At 36.1% G+C, this 21,472-nt stretch overlaps 2 protein-coding genes across 16 annotated transcripts; both read right to left on the bottom strand.

The window, feature by feature from the left end:
- Nucleotides 1–1,931: 1,931 nt before the first annotated feature.
- On the bottom strand, nucleotides 1,932–11,997 carry LOC148234042 (uncharacterized). Its single transcript, XM_088187686.1, has 5 exons — nucleotides 11,943–11,997; nucleotides 4,480–5,400; nucleotides 4,292–4,387; nucleotides 4,094–4,219; nucleotides 1,932–4,027 (listed from the first exon to the last, which is right to left on the bottom strand). The coding sequence occupies exons 2-5, from the start codon at nucleotides 5,372–5,374 to the stop codon at nucleotides 3,261–3,263; spliced, it is 1,884 nt and encodes a 627-aa protein (XP_088043812.1). The 5' UTR covers nucleotides 5,375–5,400; nucleotides 11,943–11,997; the 3' UTR covers nucleotides 1,932–3,260.
- A 4,866-nt stretch (nucleotides 11,998–16,863) lies between these two features.
- Nucleotides 16,864–21,138, bottom strand: LOC148234043 (uncharacterized). Of its 15 annotated transcripts, none has more exons than XM_088188055.1 (11): nucleotides 20,921–21,132; nucleotides 20,696–20,845; nucleotides 20,474–20,632; nucleotides 20,254–20,376; nucleotides 20,032–20,190; nucleotides 19,810–19,932; nucleotides 19,592–19,729; nucleotides 18,533–18,655; nucleotides 18,313–18,450; nucleotides 18,100–18,249; nucleotides 16,864–18,033 (listed from the first exon to the last, which is right to left on the bottom strand). In XM_088188055.1, the coding sequence occupies exons 1-11, from the start codon at nucleotides 21,033–21,035 to the stop codon at nucleotides 17,780–17,782; spliced, it is 1,632 nt and encodes a 543-aa protein (XP_088044181.1). In that variant the 5' UTR covers nucleotides 21,036–21,132; the 3' UTR covers nucleotides 16,864–17,779. The 15 variants fall into 15 exon arrangements, with proteins under 15 accessions (XP_088044181.1, XP_088044182.1, XP_088044174.1 ...); XM_088188056.1 differs by having other exon boundaries at nucleotides 20,032–20,181; nucleotides 20,921–21,112; XM_088188048.1 differs by having other exon boundaries at nucleotides 18,533–18,670; nucleotides 19,810–19,968; nucleotides 20,032–20,181; nucleotides 20,921–21,112.
- Nucleotides 21,139–21,472: the final 334 nt, after the last annotated feature.

Consider the following 21,472-nt stretch of genomic DNA (forward strand, 5'->3'; position numbering starts at 1 on the left):
GGATGTTTTGCGTGAAAAGTTCACGTTTTAATAACTTCAACTGGCTGCCAAGACCATGCGATTTAACGCTGTTGATTTTTTTTGTAGGATTACGTAAAGAGTCATGTTGACGCCAACAATCCCGTAACGTTTGATCTCGTAAAAATCAAGTTATAGCTGAGATAACGCCCCAAATGTACGAAAAAGTCATCGAAAGAATAGACTGCTGCAAAAGATCCAGAGGCGGCCATTCAATTGGTATTATTTTTCCTAAATAATGAAAAATACAAACTGATATCCTTAAATTTGTGGATTTTTTTTAAAGTTCGTAAACTGAAGTTGGATCACCATTCTTTTATGTAGTACTCACATTTAGTACTACAGATTTTATACCACTAAAATTAAAAACAATTAATTTCAACATTTAATATGCAAAACTCTATTTTAGCTATTTTTAATTTATTCGAAATAATATTATCATATTTAGTGCTTTTATCTTATACAAAAATATTTAAATTATACTTATGTGTATGTCATACTAAATATATAATATATCTAGAGAACAAACCCAGAATAATAAGAATAAAAGCTTCTATTTTTTTAAATAAAAACTTTTATAGAAAACATAATTTATATTTCTTAGGGGTTAATATTCCTGTGTACAAATTCCTCATTACCCTCTGATGTAAATATAGTATTATTTAACTTTTATGTACAATTCTGCACTAGGATCATTTAAAATGAACCATTTTATTATTTTTGTAAGCAATAATTAGTAGGATTACATTTAATAGTTCGTAATTGTATTTTTATAACCATTTCAGCTATAGTTATATGTTAATTAAAATTTGTACTAAAAATATGTAATGTGTATGTGGTAGGGTAATAAAAATAGTTTGTAATTTATTATTATCTTTTATTTTATTTTAAAAATGCATACAAAAATAACTTTATCTGCTTATTAAAAATATATTTATATAATTAACGATATCATTAATCACTTGAAATATTATATCAGGTTCCACACATCCTTACTCTACATATATTACAATTTTATTAATAAATTTATTTATTTTACATACATAAAACATTATTTTGCTCTGTGAGCTATTATGGCTATAATATTTTTTTCTGAAATAATACAATTAGGTGTCAGTATATAATACATATGTGAGCCATTTAAAATCACAGGATGTAAGCCAGATGATGTGCTAGCGAATTATGTGTGAAACTAATTAGTAAATACATACTACTTCTAATGTCATATGTAAATATGACCAGTGTAGAAACATGACCCTGTATGTCATTCGCTTAGATTAGTGCCGTGCCATTGTATGTGTCTAGATGTGATGCCGGCTGTTGGGTAATTGATTAAGTGCATTATAATTTTCGTTTACTTCATATTACCGACTTAAAACGCATAACGAACAATTAAATAATAATTGGTCAGAGTGGAAAGGGTTAATTTTTTACGACTCCGACTCCGCTTAAAATGCTCCGACTCCACAGCCCTAGTAGAATCAATCTTTATAAGAAAAAGGAGGAAGGAAACGAATATTTGATTATGATTATAATGTGTAGATGAGAGTAGCAATAATAAAAGTAAACTCAATATTTAATGTAAAATTAGTTAATAAAAATTAAGCTTTCTTAAAGCGTTTTAAATATTCCTATAATAAATACTCAAATTACTCACTTTAGTAATTATAATTAATGACAGTAACAAAGCTTAAATGAAATCTATGGTCTTATCGTGTTGTATTGTACTTATAAAACTACCGTTAAAAAATGATTTTAAATAATAATTAACTAATTTTCTACATTTTTCCTATGGCCATGCTGCATTACTGCCGTTTTAACGAGAGCCGTCACTGTCTCTAGTGATTCACTGCAGAAACACCAAAATCACCTGCAATAAGTTTTGGAAGTCGCAAAGTTTTGAAATTAAAACATTTATTTTTGTTAAAAATCTATTTATTTTCAACAGCAAATAAAAAAATATAAGCATAAAATATAAGAAAAAAATATCATCTAAATATCGTAATATGATTTATCATAAAATGTCTAGTGATATGGTAACATATAGTTATAAGGAATGTGTCAAGAACACTTGCATATTCATAACATATAATTAGGAAATATTTTCAGACTCATACTCCTAATTTACTGCCGTAATCTTGAAATCTTACCACAATAAAAATTATCATTAAAACGTCATTTGACAACATTTTAATACCTGGTTTTAAAATAACCGACTAGTTTATTGACAATTTTAGGTATAAAAGCTTATAATATTATCACCAAGTGATGGCTTAGTTTAAAATTATCCACTATTTAAAAGTGTGAACTATAGGAAAAAAATAGTTTAATTAACATACAATTTTTAACTTAGCTTTTATTGAATAATTCAAACTAAAGCAGTCATGTTTATACAATTAATGTGAATAAAATTCAGTCAATTTCTTTGGAGATGGCAAGTTACTTGAATTATAAAGAATGTTTTTTTTTGGAATTACACCCATTTGTATATAGAATTTGGAACAGTTGTTAGCTGCCAATAAATTTAAATTTAGTGAATATTAACTAATTAATAATATATTTATTACATACAAACGCATGTAATAATAAAGTTAAAGAAAAAACGTAAAAATACTAATAACTAATGAATGATTAACGATACATAAAATAGCAAAAAAATTTCTTCAACGTCTTTTTTATTTATGGTTTGCTTCTTTAACCCTTTGGATGCTAGTGTTTTTAAAATTTTCTCTTTTTCATATATTTATCGGTTCTTACTATACATTATTATGATTAAATATATTTAAAAACTGTTTTATGCCTCTATCATACTAAGGGAGTAAAAAGTTAACAAATCAATTTACTTTTTCGACTATCGACACGTCAAGATGCAATATTTGTTAATATTTATTTTACATAATTACGCACAACGATATATCGTTGTTTAGCATCCAAAGGGTTAAACGGCTGATGTACCCATTTCGATTGTTATTAATTTTTTGTCAATGGTAAAATATTAGGCGACATCTGTCATGACACAAAACCTAGTATTAAAAGTTAAAATTTCGTGTTAAACTTTTAAGTGTTTCAAAGAAAGGTGCTACAGAGTAATCAGTACTTGCATCTCCCAATGCTACTCTCTAAAGAAATATAATAACTATCAAGATTGAGATCAAGAAAATAAAAAAAAAAAATGAGATTTAGAACCCACTTAAAAATAAAAATAGAATTACCGCTGGTATACATAGTTTTTAACCTCTATTCTATTCAATTAAAATTACATCGTCATCTTCGCTGTCATCTTCGTCGTCCTCGTCCTCGTCCTCGTTTTTGTCATCGACCTCATCGTCGTTTAATTCATCGACCTCATCGTCGTTTTTGTCGCCGACCTGGTCGTCGACCTCGTAGTCGACCTGGTCGTCGACCTCGTAGTAGACCTGGTCGTCGACCTCGTCGTCGACCTGGTCGTCGACCTCGTCGTCGACCTCGTCGTCGACCTCGTCGTCGACCTCGTCGTCGACCTCGTCGTCGACTTCGTCGTCGTCCTGACCGTCGACTTCGTCGTCGTCCTGACCATCGACCTTATTGTTTTTATCTTCGTCCTGGTCGTCTTCGTCTTCGTCGTCTTCGTCGTCATCTTCGTCATCTTCGTCGTCATCATCATCTTCGTCGCTATCGTCGACATAATTTTCGTCATCACCTTCGTTGTAATTATCGTCGCTATCATCATCGTCGTCATCTTCGTTTGCATTATTGAACATGACTGGGACATTTGGTGTATCTTTCCAGTGAAGAATCGATTGGTAATACTGGATGACTAGATGCGGCCAGCGCTTTCTAGCCTGCTCAGATGTCACTAGCTTCAAATTAACGGAATTGCGGCACTTCATGATGAATTCTAATCTGCCAAAATGTTTACGTACATTCATGATCTTCAACGGATGTATAACTTCATACCACCAGTGTTTGGCTTCTTCCTCCTTGATTTTAATTTTGTTATATTTATCTTCTTGCGAGAGTTCAGTCTTTACTGTTGAAACGTAATTGAAAAATTAGCGGGAGCGCAAACGCAAGAGACAATAGAAATTCTACTCACTCGGTACTAACTGACTCGCAGCATTTTGAAACTTCCCTCCGAATATCGGAAGGTCGGCAGCGGTGAGAGGACCCTTCTCCATCTTTACTTCAGGCTCTTCCATTTTAACGGATTCTAGTTTTACATCTGCAACATATGAAAAGTAAATGGAACATTAGTTGGATTTCAAACGAAAGAGAGAATACAAATTTTACTGACCCGGTTTATTGGCAAACTTTCCCCCGAATATCGGAAGGTCGGCAGCAGTGAGAGGACCTTTCTCCGACTTTATTTCAAAGGGTCCGCATTTTACCTCTGCAGCGAACGTAACACATGAAACGTAAATGGAACATTAGGTGGACTTCAAATGCAAGAGGGAAAATATATATATATATATATCTACTCACTGGCTGAATGCATCTCACGAGGTTCACGTTTGGGAATTTTGGGGAACAAATATAACCCCGTTCTTTGAAAAAAGCCATCATTGATTTCATCCCTAGTCAGATAACGGCCGGTAACTTTATCCTTCTCTACTATCCAAGCGCTGGCAGAGGTGAGTGGCACATTCCTCCAAGTGGAGATAGGGAGGTCCGCATACTCCTTCTTAAGCCCTCCAGTAGAGGTGCTCACTTCTTCCATCGGAGTGCCAGCAGAAGTACTCGTTTTCTCCATACAAGTAGTGGCATAAATGCTCGCCTCCTCCTTCTGAGTGCCGGTAGAGGAGCAATCTTCCTCCATCTGAGAACCCGTAGAGGTACTTGCCTGCTCCATCCGAATACCATCAGAGGTGCTCACCTCCTCCATCGGGGTGCCAGCAGAGGTACTCGCTTTCTCCATACAAATAGCGGCAGAGATGCTCGCCTCCTCCTTCGGAGTGCCCTTTTCCACCTGAGAGCCGGCAGAAGTGCAATCTTCCTCCATCTGAGAACCCGTAGAAGTACTCGCCTGCTCCATCCGAATACCGGCAGAGGTGCTCACCTCCTCCATCAGAGTGCCAGCAGAGGCACTCGCTTTCTCCATACAAATGGCGACAGAGGTGCTCGCCTCCTCCTTCTGAGTGCCAGCAGAGGAGCAGCCCTCCTCCACCTGAGAGCCGACAAAGGTGCAATCTTCCTCCATCGGAGTGCCGGCAGAGGTACTTGCTTTCTCCATACAAATACCAGCAACGGTGCTCTCCTCCTCCTTCCGAGTGCCGGCGGAGAAGCAGCCCTCCTCCACCTGAGAGCCGGCAGAAGTGCAATCTTCATCCATCTGAGAGCCCACAGAGGTTCCCTCTTCCATCTGTAGATCCATATCCATTTTGACGGGAAACGGTCGCCCAACAGCTAGAAAACTAGCAAAAGTTAAAACTTCGATTGTGTTGCCAAAAAATGAAATAAGATTTAAATAAATTCAGGGGTGGTATGAACTGACATCTCACTCGCCGATACCATTGAATTTAGCATGTATTTGTGCTCTATTGGCTTCAAAGAGACATCATAGATACATATTGTTCGGTGTGATAATGCAATTGAGAAAAACTAACCAGTGGTCATTACCAGGCTTACACTTGGGCTCAGTTCCTTACGTAAGCGAAAGAGATAACTAAGGTTGCTTTGAGGTAAATTCGAACAAAATGTCCAAATTTATGAAGAATTTGTTGCTGTAGAGCAAGAACGACCGACAGTGCCCAAAATAGTCGATAGCAAACTTAATTAGAACATTCAGTTTTAAAAACTTAAGAAAATGATATTGTTCAAGCCAGGTAATAATCTTGACAAAAACATCTTACTTGTTATTTTACGTAAAAGCAGACTAAGAATAATTTAAATAAGTATATAACGACGATAATTCCAAATGGGTTAAATAGTAATAAATAATAATAATTGTATTAAATAGTAAATAATAGTACTAAGAATATAAGATTTTTTTAAATGTCCAAGAATGTGTCTATTTTATTAATGCTCATTACTTTTATAAAAATAAGTTGAAGATAATATTAATAACTGTAACTAGATGTAGCGAATTGTTTCATAAGCAAGTCGTGAGGGATTAATTCAGAACTAATATAATGCAACAATAACATGGTACAAGCTGATATTAAAGAGCTTCTAAGTGAACCGTCGTCACTTTTGATATGCACAAATAACAACACTACAAATTCAACATCAGACGAATGGTACTATAGTAGGCATGTCGCACAAAATAAATCAACAACTAAATATATAGGAGCAACGTTTTAAATTACAATAATAATGCTGCAATAGATATGAACAATATAATCGTTATGTAATCAATAAATTTCAATTTATAAAACAAAGCTTTGTTGTTAGATGAAGTGCAAACGGCTTACACCAACATCTCGCAGAGTTGGAAGCGTTTTCGAAACATATAACTAATATCTGAAATGCACAGCAAAAACAAAAATTCTTTATTTCATGATAAATGCTGCAACGCATATTGCTAATCGTGGAGCTGTATATTTAAACAATAACATAGAACAAAATGGATATTTATTTATTAAAAGTATTACTATCGTGACCTGACAGGTTAACCCAATGCATTACGATGGCCAAGAGTATAAAATATATTACAATTTTCAAATACATATATACCAGGCGCGTATGGTGAGATACATTCCCTTTCGCGAGTTACGTGACGAGAGCGAGTGAGAAGAAGTGGGTGTGCGGAACGCATGTAACGCACACCCTTATCTCTCATTCACTCTCGTCAGAACGAAAGGAAATGTATCTCACCATACGCGCCTGATATATACGTATACATATACGTACATATACACATATAAGTAAAAAAACGAAAACAAGATAAAAGAACAAACACAAATCACCTCAAAAGGTGTGCAGTGTCCCACACGAATTGAACCAAAACCCTGCATGTGCATTAGAAAATGTCAATATCTCGATGCACAATATTAAGCAGACGAACGGTCTTTGCCAGAGAAGAGTTGGCAAATGCTCCAGTTCTCGACTTTATAGGCAAGAACGAAAAAAAAATTTTTTGATCATGAAACAATTTTTTTATGTTTTTAACCCTAGTGGAATTTATACGTACTACGCATAGTTCTTAACATATCACAAAAAAATGACTAAATTAACATAAAAAATAAGATTTTTTTTATATGATCTTCAAATTGCGAAAAATTCTTTCACAAAGGATTAACAAAAGTTAAGACATCATCGACATATTCATAATAAAAGGAATACCAATAAGTTACATAAACGTAGATATGTGCATGGACCCTACCTCTGATCATTCCCCGGTAATAATGTCATTAAGTGATACAATGATTACTAAAGACCCCGTTTCCACTATTACCAACAAAAAGGACGAATCGGTATAGATACAAAGATCACCCGGAAGGCTTCATTGTGCTTAATGTACCACTGAAAACTAAAGAACTTGAAAATGACTGAAATTTGTTCGTCAACCAACTACAACATTCAAGAATTACAAAACAAAATTATGGAGAAAAACTATTTTCTAGAAATTAAAACTGTACTTAATAGAAAACCATTCAAAAGATAAAGAATCTCCAAGTTTATTAATAAAGTAACGCCAAAACAGGTTGAGGAAATTAAACTTCTAAACTCGAAGAACGTGCCTGATACGGATCTCATAACTGTCCAGATGCTCAAAGAAATGCCATACAAATGAAAACATCGCGTTCAGATTAAATTAAATTAAGACCATCGTAACAGGTTACCTAAATGCATCACAATAGTAAAAATAAAATACATTATATTATAACAATAAACAAAAAATAATACATAGTAAGAAAGAAAAAAATCATAAGATACTGATATTAACCATTTGAGTGCCAAGGAGCGCGATCACAATCGCGTTGAGAGAATGCATGTTTCGACATGTTACGTCAGTATTTATTGACAGTTCTTGCGTGCCTCTAGTTTTTTAGGTAAAAATATATTTAGCTACTGATATATATGGCTTTACACTTTAATTTGAATCTACAATGATGGAAATAAACAATTAAAATATACGTTATTCATAGCCCAAGAAAGATAACAATATGAGTTCAACGACCGAAAAATTTGAAAGTGAAGACGATTCGCTGTACTGATTTTGCGAGAATTGATGATAGTATTCTGGAATATGAAACTAATGATAGTTCCATTGTTACTATTCAAAACAAGCCCAGAGTTTTTAATCTCATCGAAAGTTCAGAAAGCGAAGAAATTGACACAAATACAACTTTCGGAATAAAATTTCCCTTATGCTCATATAATTTATAAAATAAACGTGGGTAGTAAATGTATGCGTCTTTAATTTACATCCAAGCATAATTGAAAAAATTGAGTAGGAATGGTTAGAAATAGAAAATCAACCACATATTTCAATTACGAATGTTACCTCAACAGATTTAAGAGGGTTGGAAAAATTACCGGGTCTAAATTTAAGAAGATGTACTGTGTTCAGTTCCCAAAATGGAGGACCTATAAAAAGATCAAACCTAATTTGTGTCAGATGTAAGAAAGGTGTACATGGAATATTTGTAGGACAGCATAAATGTGAAGAATAAGTAAAATAAACTTTGTACTATGACGAAAATATTATATTTTTATTTACAAAAAATGTTTGCAGATGCAGCCTTCTATATGAATGTTTAAGAAGTAATAAGAAAAATTGTAATATATAAAGGAAAGATGTTAAATTTATAGTTCAACTTTGTTATTTTATTATTGAAATCCATATATTATTTTTTAAAAAAGTTTTTGATTTTTTTTTTACATCCCTCTTTTTAACTAAGAAATTGTTGGCAATTATGACATAGTATGAAAAAATGAATGGCACTCAAATGGTTAAATAATACAAACCAAACCAGCTCCTCGCAGCTGACATTAAATAATGCAATGTCAGCGTATTAAGGAGCCAGATGTCAACAGCCATAGGCGAGACGGCTAGTGCGGATGTCGAACTGGCTTTAACGGGCATTAGAAAAGTATCCGATCGTAATTCTCGAAAACATTCCAGACCCCAAAATTGGAAATCCTCGATCATAGTTTGATTGTCTACAGCAGGGGTGGCCAACCCACGGCGCCCATACAGCCCCGCCTTTAACATTTTTCCGGCCCGTGAGATTAATCACACTTTTACAAAATATATTTATTTTATAATGGCCAAAATGGTGAAAACCAATGTTTTATAAAAAATACATTATTTGTGCATTCGTATATTCAAAAATTAACTGTCAAAATTATGAGAAAAAATTAACTTTGGTTTTAAAATAATATTCTTGCGAATATGTGAGATATATATTTCTTTACAATGTACATTTAGTAACATTATTATTATATTATCTATGTTTATATGTAAGAATAATAGTAAACACAATAATAACTCATTATGTTTCAATTTTTCACTCTAAAAAAATGTCTATTGTGTATCTAAATCTAACATAGGGATATATAATTTTATATGTGACCTGCGGAGTTATGATGCATTTCCATTTATGATCCATTTCCATCATTTGGGTTGGCCACCCTTGGTCTACAGTATCCTTCAGTTTCCCTCCCCTTCCCCTATCCATTTCCCGTCTCCATAAAAGATAGAGATGCCGGAGACAATCAGTAGCTAAATTGCAAGTCAACCCGAACGCGGTCGTCACTCAGACGATCAAGGAAGGAGGCCTAGCCTAACGTCTAGAGGTACAGACGCGAAAGCTAGGCTGGGTAATATCCGGTCGCCCATAAAATGAAAATCCCGAGCCTAATGCGACCGTGAGGACGTGGGCCCATTAAAAAAAAGTATCCTTTAGTAGCTTAAAAAACTACTTAATAACATACAACTCTGAAATAACTCAGCGAATCCTATCCCTACCCTCCTAAAAGAAAGGCGCTGGAATACATAAATGGATAATAACCTATAACGACCCAGATACAACGTCCGTCCGAAGACGCAGCAGACTTGAAAATGAAGTCCCACTGAGACTTGCACTCGGACTAAGCAGCGTTGTACAATGACTCCGTATCACTGCTACTGTCTCCAACGCACAGAGTGGGGTACCTTTGCGCATTCGACTGGAAATATAAGACGGTGTCAAAAGCTCACATACACATTCGACTTGACTACACCTAGACGCTCGGATCACATCTTCGTTAAACGGTCTCCTTAGAACTCGTATTTACACCTCGCCTCCTGTCTGAGCAACCATCCCCAGGACACGCGCTCGAGGATAAATATCGACGACTAGTCGAAGGGTTTAGCTATGACAACAAGGTTCACCGTTAAACACGTCAAGAATACTACTGGAAGGTTACATAAGGGTTACTTTGTATAGTTCGCTGTACAAACGTCCTATTATAAATCGTCAACCGGCGCTGCTGAAAACGTTAAATAAAAACGTTAAGTAAACGACAATCCACGACCTGACTGATTCAAACCAAATATCCTAAGGTATCTCAAGAACCTTTTCTCAACTTTTTCGATTAGTTACTCGGAGATTCTAAATTATCGATTCCGATTCAAGAATACTCCAAGCTAAGGTGTCATAGAGGACACGAATAACTGACGAATCATCAGTGAGATGCATTTCTCATAGCAAAGCCAAGCATTTTGAAAGTTTTTTCGCAAACATCGTTTACGTATAGAGAAATAAAAAAGATTCCATAATCTTTAGTGGAAGTTCGGACAGTGAACAAGCGCGGGATAAAAACATAATATAGCATTTTCCGATACTAAAAGGCAAACGGTTAAAAGAATCTAAATCACTTTGTAGAGAGAATCCGCAACAGAGCAAATGCATCTTAACAATTTTAACCTTTTCCAGTCCTATGTCAAATGTCATTCGACATTGGACGTCAATGTCATTCGACATTGTGTGAGTTTCAGTATAATTCTATACACCACTCTCAACCCGTTACCGGACAGTTGTAGTGAACGCGGCCGGCGACAACCAGGCCTTCAGTATCGGGCCGGCGCCGGGTGGATTCATCCGGCATGCCTGAAATGGTAAGTACTAGCCCATACAACACCACCCACACTAGATGGCACCGGCCTAGTGCCGGATGAATCCATCCGGCACGTGTGATGCTACACTTAGGCTGGTTTTACACGTGCCGGACGAATTCATCCGGCGCCGGCTCGACCCTGCCCATACAACACCACCCCCATTACACAGCGCTGTCTCGGTGCCGGGCAAATCCATCCGGCACGGGTGAAACCGGCCTTGGTGTAGTTTCACACGTGCCGGATGGATTTGCCCGGCACCGGGCCGGCGCCGTGTAGTGGAGGTGGTGTTGTAGGAACAGCGTCGGGCCGGCGCCGGATGGATTCGTCCGGCACGTCTGAAACGGTAGGTACTAACCCATACAACAGCATCCCCACTACATGGCGCCGGCACGTGTGAACCGGCCTTAATGCTCGGCCACACAAAGCGGTCTGTCGCGGCGGGAAGCGATATCTGATCGACGCGATCAGGCGGTCTTGTTGTATGATGATGCGATGTTGCATCATACAACCAGACCGCCGACCGCGTCCGTCAGATATCGCTTCCCGCCGCGACAGACCGCTGTGTGACCGAGCCTTAACTCTTATAATTCCGTCTATGGCGCTTCAAATTCGGCACTTGGTCCATATGGAAGCAATCCGATCAAAAGGTCGCCGGTTTTGCCATGAATGAAACAACATTTTCAAGCTCGAATTCCGTTATCGCTAAGCACCGGACTTGGAATCGCCGGATAATGGAGGGCAGTCAAAACAATTACCTCACTCCTCTTCGTAAGTACGTCGCCCCGATGAAGAAAATGAGTGGCACTTTCTCAAAAACAGGTGAGGATTACGTTTAAAGCATCAGAAAACACGTTTTATATGGATTATAATCGTTAAAACTGCGACGAACGCGCAGTATTACCTGTGAGCCGGGGACCGGACGCGGGCTGTGTGATAGGTCCTAAGAGATCAATCAAACGACCATTACAATATTTTATTTCAACAAAACGTTTAATAATATTTAATTACTCAATAGCACTTTAATATAACTAAAATTGGATAATAAAAAACATTATGATTGGTAAGAATATAAAATATGATAAAAAAAATATAAAATAATATATTTATACTGCTTTTCGAAAATTAAAATGTCTGAAGTTAACACTCACGTCAGCATAAGTATGTTTTTAAGATAAAAACTGTGCTTACTACATATTCTTTTTTCAATGATTTAAATAGTGGTTTAATGTTTTTTTAAAAAAACGGGTCGGATTAATTGAAATAATTTATATTCCATTTTAAAATGATATCTATAAATTCAAATGTCAAATTATATTCCAAAAAAAATTATATTATATTACCGAAATAATATATATTAAAAGTTATATTTGTTTATTAGCTCTACAACCTAATATGGGTATTCGCCTCTTTTTTGGTTTCCAAATCCGCTTTTTTATTATTTGGATGAACAAGCAATTAACATTATGGCCAACGACCCGGTGGTGAAACCAAGCGTCGCCCATCCAAATATTGAGCGACAGGGTTGGTATGAAATTTTACGGGACACGAAAATATTACATTAAGACCATTTTATAACTACATTTTAAAAATATTACATTTTATACATACATCTAAGGCTATTTTATAACCATGTATTTTACACTCACTATATTTTTACATAAAAAAATATTCTGTACATTGGTTTAAAACACTACGTTGGCTAAGTTGAAGAAAACCACAAAAAAAGAGTATGAACGTCGAATAATTATCAAAACTCATTAAATTGCAAGTTGTTACATATATGTATGTATGTTTAAATATGATATTGAATCGAATATCCTTAAATATTTTTCGGTTACAAAAATATATACAGGAAGTCCCCGTTCAACGCGGGGGATATGTTCTGGACATGATCGCGTTAAGGGAAATTTCGCGATCAACGGGGGATTTTTGAAAAAAAAACATTGTAAAATTCTTAAAACACTTTATTTATTAAATAAATATTAATAATAACAAAAAGGCATATATTTCCATCGGGAAGAAGAGTTAGACGGTCCTTGGATGCCAGAAGCATCCATTTAACCCTTAGTTACTCGCACAAAGAAAATTACATAACTGCTCGCATGGGGTCACAGTAGACCCCAAATTGTAGGAATAATTTTTATTATTTATTAAATATATAAGTAAATAAAACTTGTTTATTATTAAAGTGCTTTATTAATTCTATTATAATTAAAAGGAATAAAATTAACTAAATATCTACTTAAACAAATACAAGCTAAATTAAAATAATTATCAAAAATTAACAATTTATACTTATACTGAGATAAAGTTAAAATTTTAGAATATTTTTAGGAACTCTCCGAATCACTTTTATTACACTGTTGACAGTATATTTGAGAGTGATCATTGCACACAAACTTTGCGTTTAGTTTTACTAGTTTTGTTTGGCAAAAAATCCTGAGGTATATCGGGTTTGTTTTTCTTGAGTGTTCCAACTAAAGTGAGCTTGTAGGGTGGATCCAATAATTCATTTGCGAGTTTCACGCTCGTATACCAATTGTCTACGGTTACTCTCTTTTATCAGCTCTACAAGACGTTTTACTATGTCATTTAGGCTGTTTGAGACTTGGTAAGGACCCGCAGGCTGTTTGCCAAAATAAACCTCAAAGGCCAGCAAATAAAATGTCTTGGAGTCTACCAATGCTTGGTTTTTTATAGCGAATTTATTTGGTTTGCTTGGCATGTAAACTTTACCTTTGAACGGCCACGGAACCCAATCAATCTCTTTCAAAAAAGTAACGTAATTACTCGCACGGGGTCACCGCTTAAGAGCGCAGCGACACATCCTTCCACTCCCGTGACTTTTTCGCTACAGGAATACAAACTTCGACGCGGATTATGAAGCTAGCAAGAGCGCGGGGAATTTCGAGAAACAGCAAATGCTTCATTTTTTAATGCGAAATTGCTTTGACCCCATGCGAGTAATTAAGGGTTAAATCCAGAAACGGTATTCCCATCTATGGAAATAAACGTACGTGTTGGCATTCGTTTCCAATAAAGTCCAGTCTCATACACATTAACAATTAAATTGATGCTTAAAAGGGTTGTGGTTGTACTTTAATTATAACCGCAACTTTTTTAAGCATAATATCAACGGTGAAGCTGGTTTTAAAAAATGGAAAAATAATTAAATTTTGGCGGCGCAAAGGTAATATAGTCGTGACGTATGGTGCGGCGGCGCAGGCTTTGCTTGTAGGGCTCCAGGGGCGCGTGTAGGGTTTTATGAGGCGCAGCCTCCAGCGACGCTCGGCGTGCTTCGCTCCAAGCGGTATGGAACAACGCTCCAAGGGGCGCGAGCAGAACGCGCATGTACAGGAGTGGATTGGGGGCCACATGGTGCGTCAGTGCAGCAGGGAGTGGATTGGGGGCCACATGGTGCGTCACAGAGCGTGCGCATTGGGACATGCATTAGAGGCTCCAAGTTGCGGGGCCTCGTCCTGCTTGGTCGAGCTTGGTTTACGATGGCACTTGGGTGGCTTCTCGCTGGAAGCGTGTTGCGGCGCCGGGTAGTTCCTAGGTCACGTGGTCGGCGTCGGCGGTTAACGATGGGGGCCTGTTAGGCCGGTTTCACACGTGCCGGGTGGATTTGCCCGGCACCGGGCCGGCGCCGTGTAGTGGGGGATGGTGTTGTATGGGCTAGTACCTATCATTTCAGACGTGCCGGACAAATCTACCCGGCGCCGGCCCGACGCTGCCCATACAACACCACCCCCACTACACGGCGCCGGGCAAATCCATCCGGCACGTGTGAAACCGGCCTTAGGGATCGCAGGCCCCTCGTCTCGGTGATCTTCCAGCTCGAGTACAAATCCAAAAAAGCTCCGGCGGGATGGCGGTAAGCGGCTCAGCGACTCATTTTGTGTATCTAAAATTTTAATTAAAAAAAACTACGTTCAGCTAAGGTCACATTTACTGAGGTTGTCAACATAATTTGTAATGCAATTAATAAGTTTAAGTATGTAGGGGGCCCATTTATATATACAGGGGTACCTCGGTATACGTCCACTTTGGAATAGGTCCAACTTGGTATACGTCCTGTTTGGACGAGGAACATTTTGCTTGGTATAAGACATTCGTTTGGAATACGACCCGCGTGCGTGCTAAAAATTTTATGAGTCAAAAAGACACATCGCGCATGCGCAACTTGTATGAGTTACAACACCGCGCGAAAAATACGTTTGGTATACGTCCTATTTGGTATAAGTCCAAGGATCTGGAACGGATTAAGGACTTATACCGAGGCAGTGACGTAGCCAGAATTTTGTCAAGAAAAAGGCAAGGTAATTTTTGTAATTTATATTTAATCAACATAAAATCACTGGCCGTGCTCCGTCAAGGGGGTGGTTCAGACCCCCCCCCCCTTCACTAAGCCACTTTACCGAGGTACCACTGTATTTATATTTACAGGATTGCAAAAATGGACAAAACTTGGCAGAACTCTGGTAATAATGGCGTGACGGACACTTTCTCTTGGCGACTTTGGCGGACTCACGACGGCCGGTTGCGAGTCCGGCCTGCTTCCTAGTTCACCGAACATAATAATATTCTTGTCGTCTGATGTCGTCATATTAACAGCTAAGTTGCGGTTGCCTTTTTGTTTGTATGGAGTTTTAGTCTGTTTCTGTATGTCGTGTATTTGTTCGTTATTTCGTCTTTTATTGATTCTATGTTAACGTCATTAGAAACATACCAGGAAGCGTCAACTATCATTCGTAACACCTTGGTTTGGAATCTCTGGATGATGGCGATGGTGGAAGCACAGGCCCCATAGTTGAATCTCGTATGTCCATACTGATGTGTACATTCATATCTTGTTTTCCAGTGTCTTCTGTGATATTCTTTCCATCATCCAATGAATTTTCCGAAGTTGAATTCCAAGTTGTTTACGTTTTACTAAAAATATGTTTCCGCCATGTTTCTTCTGTTCAAATATACTCTCAGGTATTTGACCTATTTCTTATGTTGTAATATTTTACCATTTAGCGACACATTCGGGCATGTATGTTTAATCAATGTGAACGTAACGTTCACATTGATTAAAAATACCTGTTGATTTCTTCGTATTTGCTTCAATTCTCAAATTTTTCATCCATTGTGTATCAATGGTTTATCTGGAGGTTTCTTAACGTTTTCAATAGGTCCTGATGAGAAGCGATCACAGCTGCATTGCCCGCAAATGTCGCTATTGTTGCTGAACCTGCCTCTGGGAGATCAGCTGTATATATTAGGTAGAGGCTAAAAATTAATAAAACAATATTATATATAGTTAATAATTTAATTCAGCAATGATCCAAGGCTTTAGTTGAATTATTTGCCTATCAGAAACCAGCATTTGTTTGCAATATGTATATAATACAATACAAAATTCCAATACATAAATAGAAATCAAAATGCAAATATTGTAAATTAAATGTAACAGTGTAAGTATAAACATGTTATATATATATATCAATTGACAAAAATATTCTTTATATCCGAGATCGTTGTGACTGCCAACAGCGTATTCCGTCCCAACTTTTGACTACCCAACTTAACCTAAAGCTCAACACAACGACGTTGACAGTATTGTTACTTTACGAGACAGCTTACATTCAATCAAACGTTGCAGTTTATATCTAAAAATGTGTCAATCTGTATTTTATATTTTTTCAATCCCCAAATTTTCCTTATTTTCTTATCGCCATTTATTCCCACCGTGCCACTGCTTCTAATAATCTAATGTAGAAAAAATCAATAATGGGTTTTGGAAGTCGTAAGGTTTTGAAATTAAAATGTACATATTTGTTTAAAATCTATTTATTTTTCCATCATAAATGAAAAATATTTATTAACTGATTTAAAATCAAAAAATAAATTCTACAAAAATTATAAAACGTTTTATCTTACTAAAACACTTACATATTCATAATATATAATAGGAAATATTTTTAAAAACACTATCACATACATAATCTTATTGTTTAATATAATATAAATCAATGTAAAATGTTATTTTAATAGTTGGTTTTAAAATAGATTACTTACTTATTAATAATTTTAGGTTGACTACATTTTTGGAACCATTTGTAACTTTCAAGGTTTAGACAAAATCAAATTTAAAATCAGGTTAACTCGCCCACCATTTAAAAGTATAAAATTATAAAAAAAAACTTGCTTATTACATAATTTTTAGCTAAACGTGTTTACTTTATGAATTTAACCCATTCCTGATATACAACGTTATACCGTTGTTTGCGACAATATCAAATAAATGCTATTTATGTTGACATGATATTGAAAAGCTAATAGAGTAAGATTTTGAAAAACACCAATGCAACCAGAGTTGAACAAAAATTAGATCAAAAATATTTTTTGAGATGTCATAGTTGCACATAAATAGGTGCAATATTCCTTTTTAAGGAAATCACTCTTACGTTAATAATTAATAATCGATATATTACATATGAATGTATGTAAAAGTTAAGTTTAAAGAACCACATAAAAAATACTAATATCTAACGAATTATTAACGATACATAAAAATAATATCAATAAAACAGAAAATAAATTTCTTTAAAATCTTTTTCATTTATGGTTTGCACATTTGAATGACTGATGTGTCCATTTTAATTGTTTTTTTTTTTAAATATTATTAAAACTAAAATAGTAAGAACTTATACAAATTATTTCCAATTGATTTCGATGGGGATCGTCAAGTTATGGTTCTTCTTCCCAAGAAGTAATAGATTGATAGTACTTAATGACTAACTGCGGCCAGTGCTTCTTAGCATATTCAGATGGCACTTGCTGCAACGACGGGGTGTTGTAACACTTAACGATGAATTCTACTACGCCATTTTTATTTTGGACGTCGACGATCTTTTCCGGAATTAGCGACTCAAGACCCGACTCTTCCTTCTTGATTCTAAACTCTCGAAACTTGTTTTCAATATTTATAAATTCAGTCTTCACTGTTGAAACGTAAATGAAACATTAGCAAAAGTTCAAATGTAAGAGACAATAGAAATTCTACTCACTCGGTACTAATTTCCCCTCTGCATTTTTAACAAGCTGTGGAAACTTTTGTAGGTTCCCCCTGAATAGCGGAAGGCTGGCATTGGTGAGAAGACTGTCCTCTAACTCTTCTTCTTTTATGGATTTACATACTATTTGTGCACCTGTACCTTCTGAAACGTGAACGGAACATTAGCGGTACTTCAAACATAAGAGACTATAGAAGTTCTACTCACTCGGTAATAACTGCCCCTCAGCATTCGTATCAAGCTGTGGGCATTTGACCAGTTCCCAGGATATCGGAAGGTTGGCAGCAATGATTGGATCATTTTCCAACTTTAGTTTGTGCTCTTTCTTTTCTATTAATTTAAATTCTGTTTTTACATTTGTAAGGTCTGAACCATAAATGGAACATTAGCCGTACTTCAAACATAAGACTATAGAAATTCTACTCACTCGGTACTAATTTTCCCTCTGCATTCATATCGAGCTGTGGGCACTTGACTAGTTCCCAGGATATCGGAAGGTTGGCAGCAATGATAGGATCCTTTTCCAACTTTAGTTTGTGCTCTTCATTTTCTATTAATTTAAATTCTGTTTTTAAATTTGCAAGGTCTGAACCGTAAATAGACCACTAGAACATTGAACGTCAGTGTCCAATTTGTACACACATACATTCGCACGTGCTAGAGCCCAGTCAGAATAATAAAATCGTATAAGTCGCACGAAAATACAATTGCGCTGCAATAAAGGTTATTATCGGGAAACTACAGCGTATCGGCATAGTTTGGAGAGTTTAGAAGAGATCGTAAACTTTTCCACATATGATATTTTATTTAAAAAACGCAATTAAAAACATTTAAAAAATTCATAAAATATTTTTGTTATATAGTGATATAAATAAATTATATACATATAATAGATACAAATTTACATACATAGAAAATATATTTACAAAAAAATTACATAGAAAATATACATATTTTAAAATACAATTAATTACAATTAAAAAAAATAATTAAAAATAAAATTTCTGTTAAGTTGGAAGTCAGTTTTTTTTGGTTTCGTTCCAACAATATTATTACTTTCTAATGATGCAGAAGAAGATTGGTAGTTTATTTTAAATTTTTAAAAAGGCACTATGAAAACTAGTGAGTACCGAATCCAAAAACAGTTTGCTGGTAACAGATACGTCAAAAATTCGTACTGCAATAATTTTGTAAATGCGTTGTCTACGTATGCAGATGTATCCGAGAGAGGAGCGATACATGCGCGTAAGAATATTAGTTGTCTCTCTTGTTCTTGTTGAAGTGGCAATGCTCATTTCAAGGATTTCGTCTGTGCTACATCCCCGGTTATAAAAAAACATATCGGTCTATTTCGCACAAAATAAAATATATATAATATCACATTAACTGGTTGTCAACTCCTACAATATGATTGTGCGAGTAAATCGTATGTTTTTGGATGAAAAGTGGATAGCGTGATGACCACTGCTATAGAAGTACTACTCACTCGGTAATAACTGCCTCTCAGCATTCATATCGAGCTGTGGGCACTTGACCAGTTCCCAGGATATCGGAAGGTTGGCAGCAACGATTGGATCATTTTCCAACTTTAGTTTGTGCTCTTCCTTTTCTATTAATTTAAATTCTGTTTTTACATTTGCAAGGTCTGAACCGTAAATGGAACATTAGCAGTACTTCAAACGTAAGACTAGAAGTTCTACTCACTCGGTACTAACTGTCTCTCAGCATTCATATCGAACTGTGGGCACTTGACCAGTTCCCAGGATATCGGAAGGTTGGCAGCAATGATAGGATCCTTTTCCAACTTTAGTTTGTGCTCTTCCTTTTCTATGAATTTAAATTCAGTTTTTACATCGGCAAGGTCTGAACCATAAATGGAACATTAGTAGTACTTCAAACATAAGAGACTATAGAAGTTCTACTCACTCAGTATTAACGACCCCTCAGCATTCATATAGAGCGGTGGGCACTTGACCAGTTCCCAGGATATTGGAAGGTTAGCAGCAATGACAGGATCCTTTTCTGATTTTAATTTGTGCTCTTCCTTTTCTATGTTTTTAAATTCTGTTTTAACATCTGCAAGGGCTGAACCGTAAATGGAACATTAGCGGTACTTCAAACATAAGAAACTATAGAAGTTCTACTCACTCGGTATTAACTGCCCCTCAGCATTCATATCGAGCGGTGGGCACTTGACCAGTTCCCAGGATATCGGAAGGTTGGCAGCAATGACAGGATCCTTCTCCGACTTTAGTTTGTGCTCTTCCTTTTCTATGAATTTAAATTATGATTTTACATCTGCAAGGTCTGAGCCGTAAATGGAATATTAGCAGTACTTCAAACATAAGACTATAGAAGTTTTACTCACTCGGTACTAACTGCCCCTCAGCGTTCATATCGAGCTGTGGTGACTTTACTAGCTCCCAGAATTGCGGAAGGCCGGCAGCAGTGACAGGACCCTTTTCCAACTTTTTTCCCTGCTCTTCCTTTTCTGTCAATTTACATTCTGTTTTTTCATCTGCAACGTCTGAAACTTAAATGGTACATTAGCAGTACTTCAAACACAAGCGACGATAGAAGTTCTACTCACTCGGTGCTAACTGCCCATCAGCATTAACATCGAGCTGTGGGGACTTGACTAGCTCCCATAATTGCGGAAGACCGGCAGCAGTGACAGGACCCTTTTCCAACTTTTTTCCCTGCTCTTCCTTTTCTATCAATTTACATTCTGTTTTTTCATCTGAAACGTTTGAAACGTAAATGGCAAATTAGCGGTACTTCAAACACAAGAGACTACAGAAGTAGTTCTACTCACTTGGTACTAACTGACCCTCGGCATTTGTAACGAGATCTGGGCACTCGATGTTCCCTTCTAACATTTGACAGCCGGCAGAGGTGTTACCCTCCACCACCTGTGTATCTGTGTCCATTTTGAAGAATAATGGCAGCCAAGGAGGTTTAACACTGACGCGCGACACTAACTGACAGCTAGAGACAACGGCGTAAAGTTAAAACGTTGATTGTGCTGCCAGCAAGAAAAAAAAATACGATCTTCGGTAATTTCCCTAAACGAAAAAGATTATATCTAGTTGCTTTTAATTTTTTCCGTGTGCTCTATATACAAACGTATTTAATTTCACGCTAATTATATTTTTAACACAAACTGATAATATTAAGCATTAGTATATGACATAACATTTATTTATTTGATAAAATTAAGGCAGGTAAACCTAATTTGTCACAATGGACAAAAATATATTAAAATAAAAAAATACCTACAAATGTATACTTATATACATATACGAATACATGCATACAAATACATATACGCTCACACACATATGTGCACGAGAAAATATCAATATTT

This window comes from Plectrocnemia conspersa, unplaced genomic scaffold, assembly GCF_051122295.1.
Source record: "Plectrocnemia conspersa isolate PC_06_02 unplaced genomic scaffold, ASM5112229v1 ptg000006l, whole genome shotgun sequence".
Taxonomy (NCBI): Eukaryota; Metazoa; Arthropoda; class Insecta; order Trichoptera; family Polycentropodidae; genus Plectrocnemia; species Plectrocnemia conspersa.

Excerpts from the sequence above, each read along its gene's own strand:
- LOC148234042 (XM_088187686.1), bottom strand. The coding sequence starts at position 5,374 with ATGGATATGGATCTACAGATGGAAGAGGGAACCTCTGTGGGCTCTCAG. Across the intron at positions 4,220-4,291 it reads AAAGTTTGCCAATAAACCGG|ATGTAAAACTAGAATCCGTT; the intron begins GTCAGTAAAATT and ends CATATGTTGCAG. Across the intron at positions 4,028-4,093 it reads TGCGAGTCAGTTAGTACCGA|TAAAGACTGAACTCTCGCAA; the intron begins GTGAGTAGAATT and ends ACGTTTCAACAG.
- LOC148234043 (XM_088188047.1), bottom strand. The coding sequence starts at position 21,035 with ATGGACACAGATACACAGGTGGTGGAGGGTAACACCTCTGCCGGCTGT. Across the intron at positions 20,846-20,920 it reads CGAGGGTCAGTTAGTACCAA|ATGAAAAAACAGAATGTAAA; the intron begins GTGAGTAGAACT and ends CAAACGTTTCAG. Across the intron at positions 18,250-18,312 it reads TGAGGGGCAGTTATTACCGA|AAGGTACAGGTGCACAAATA; the intron begins GTGAGTAGAACT and ends TTCACGTTTCAG.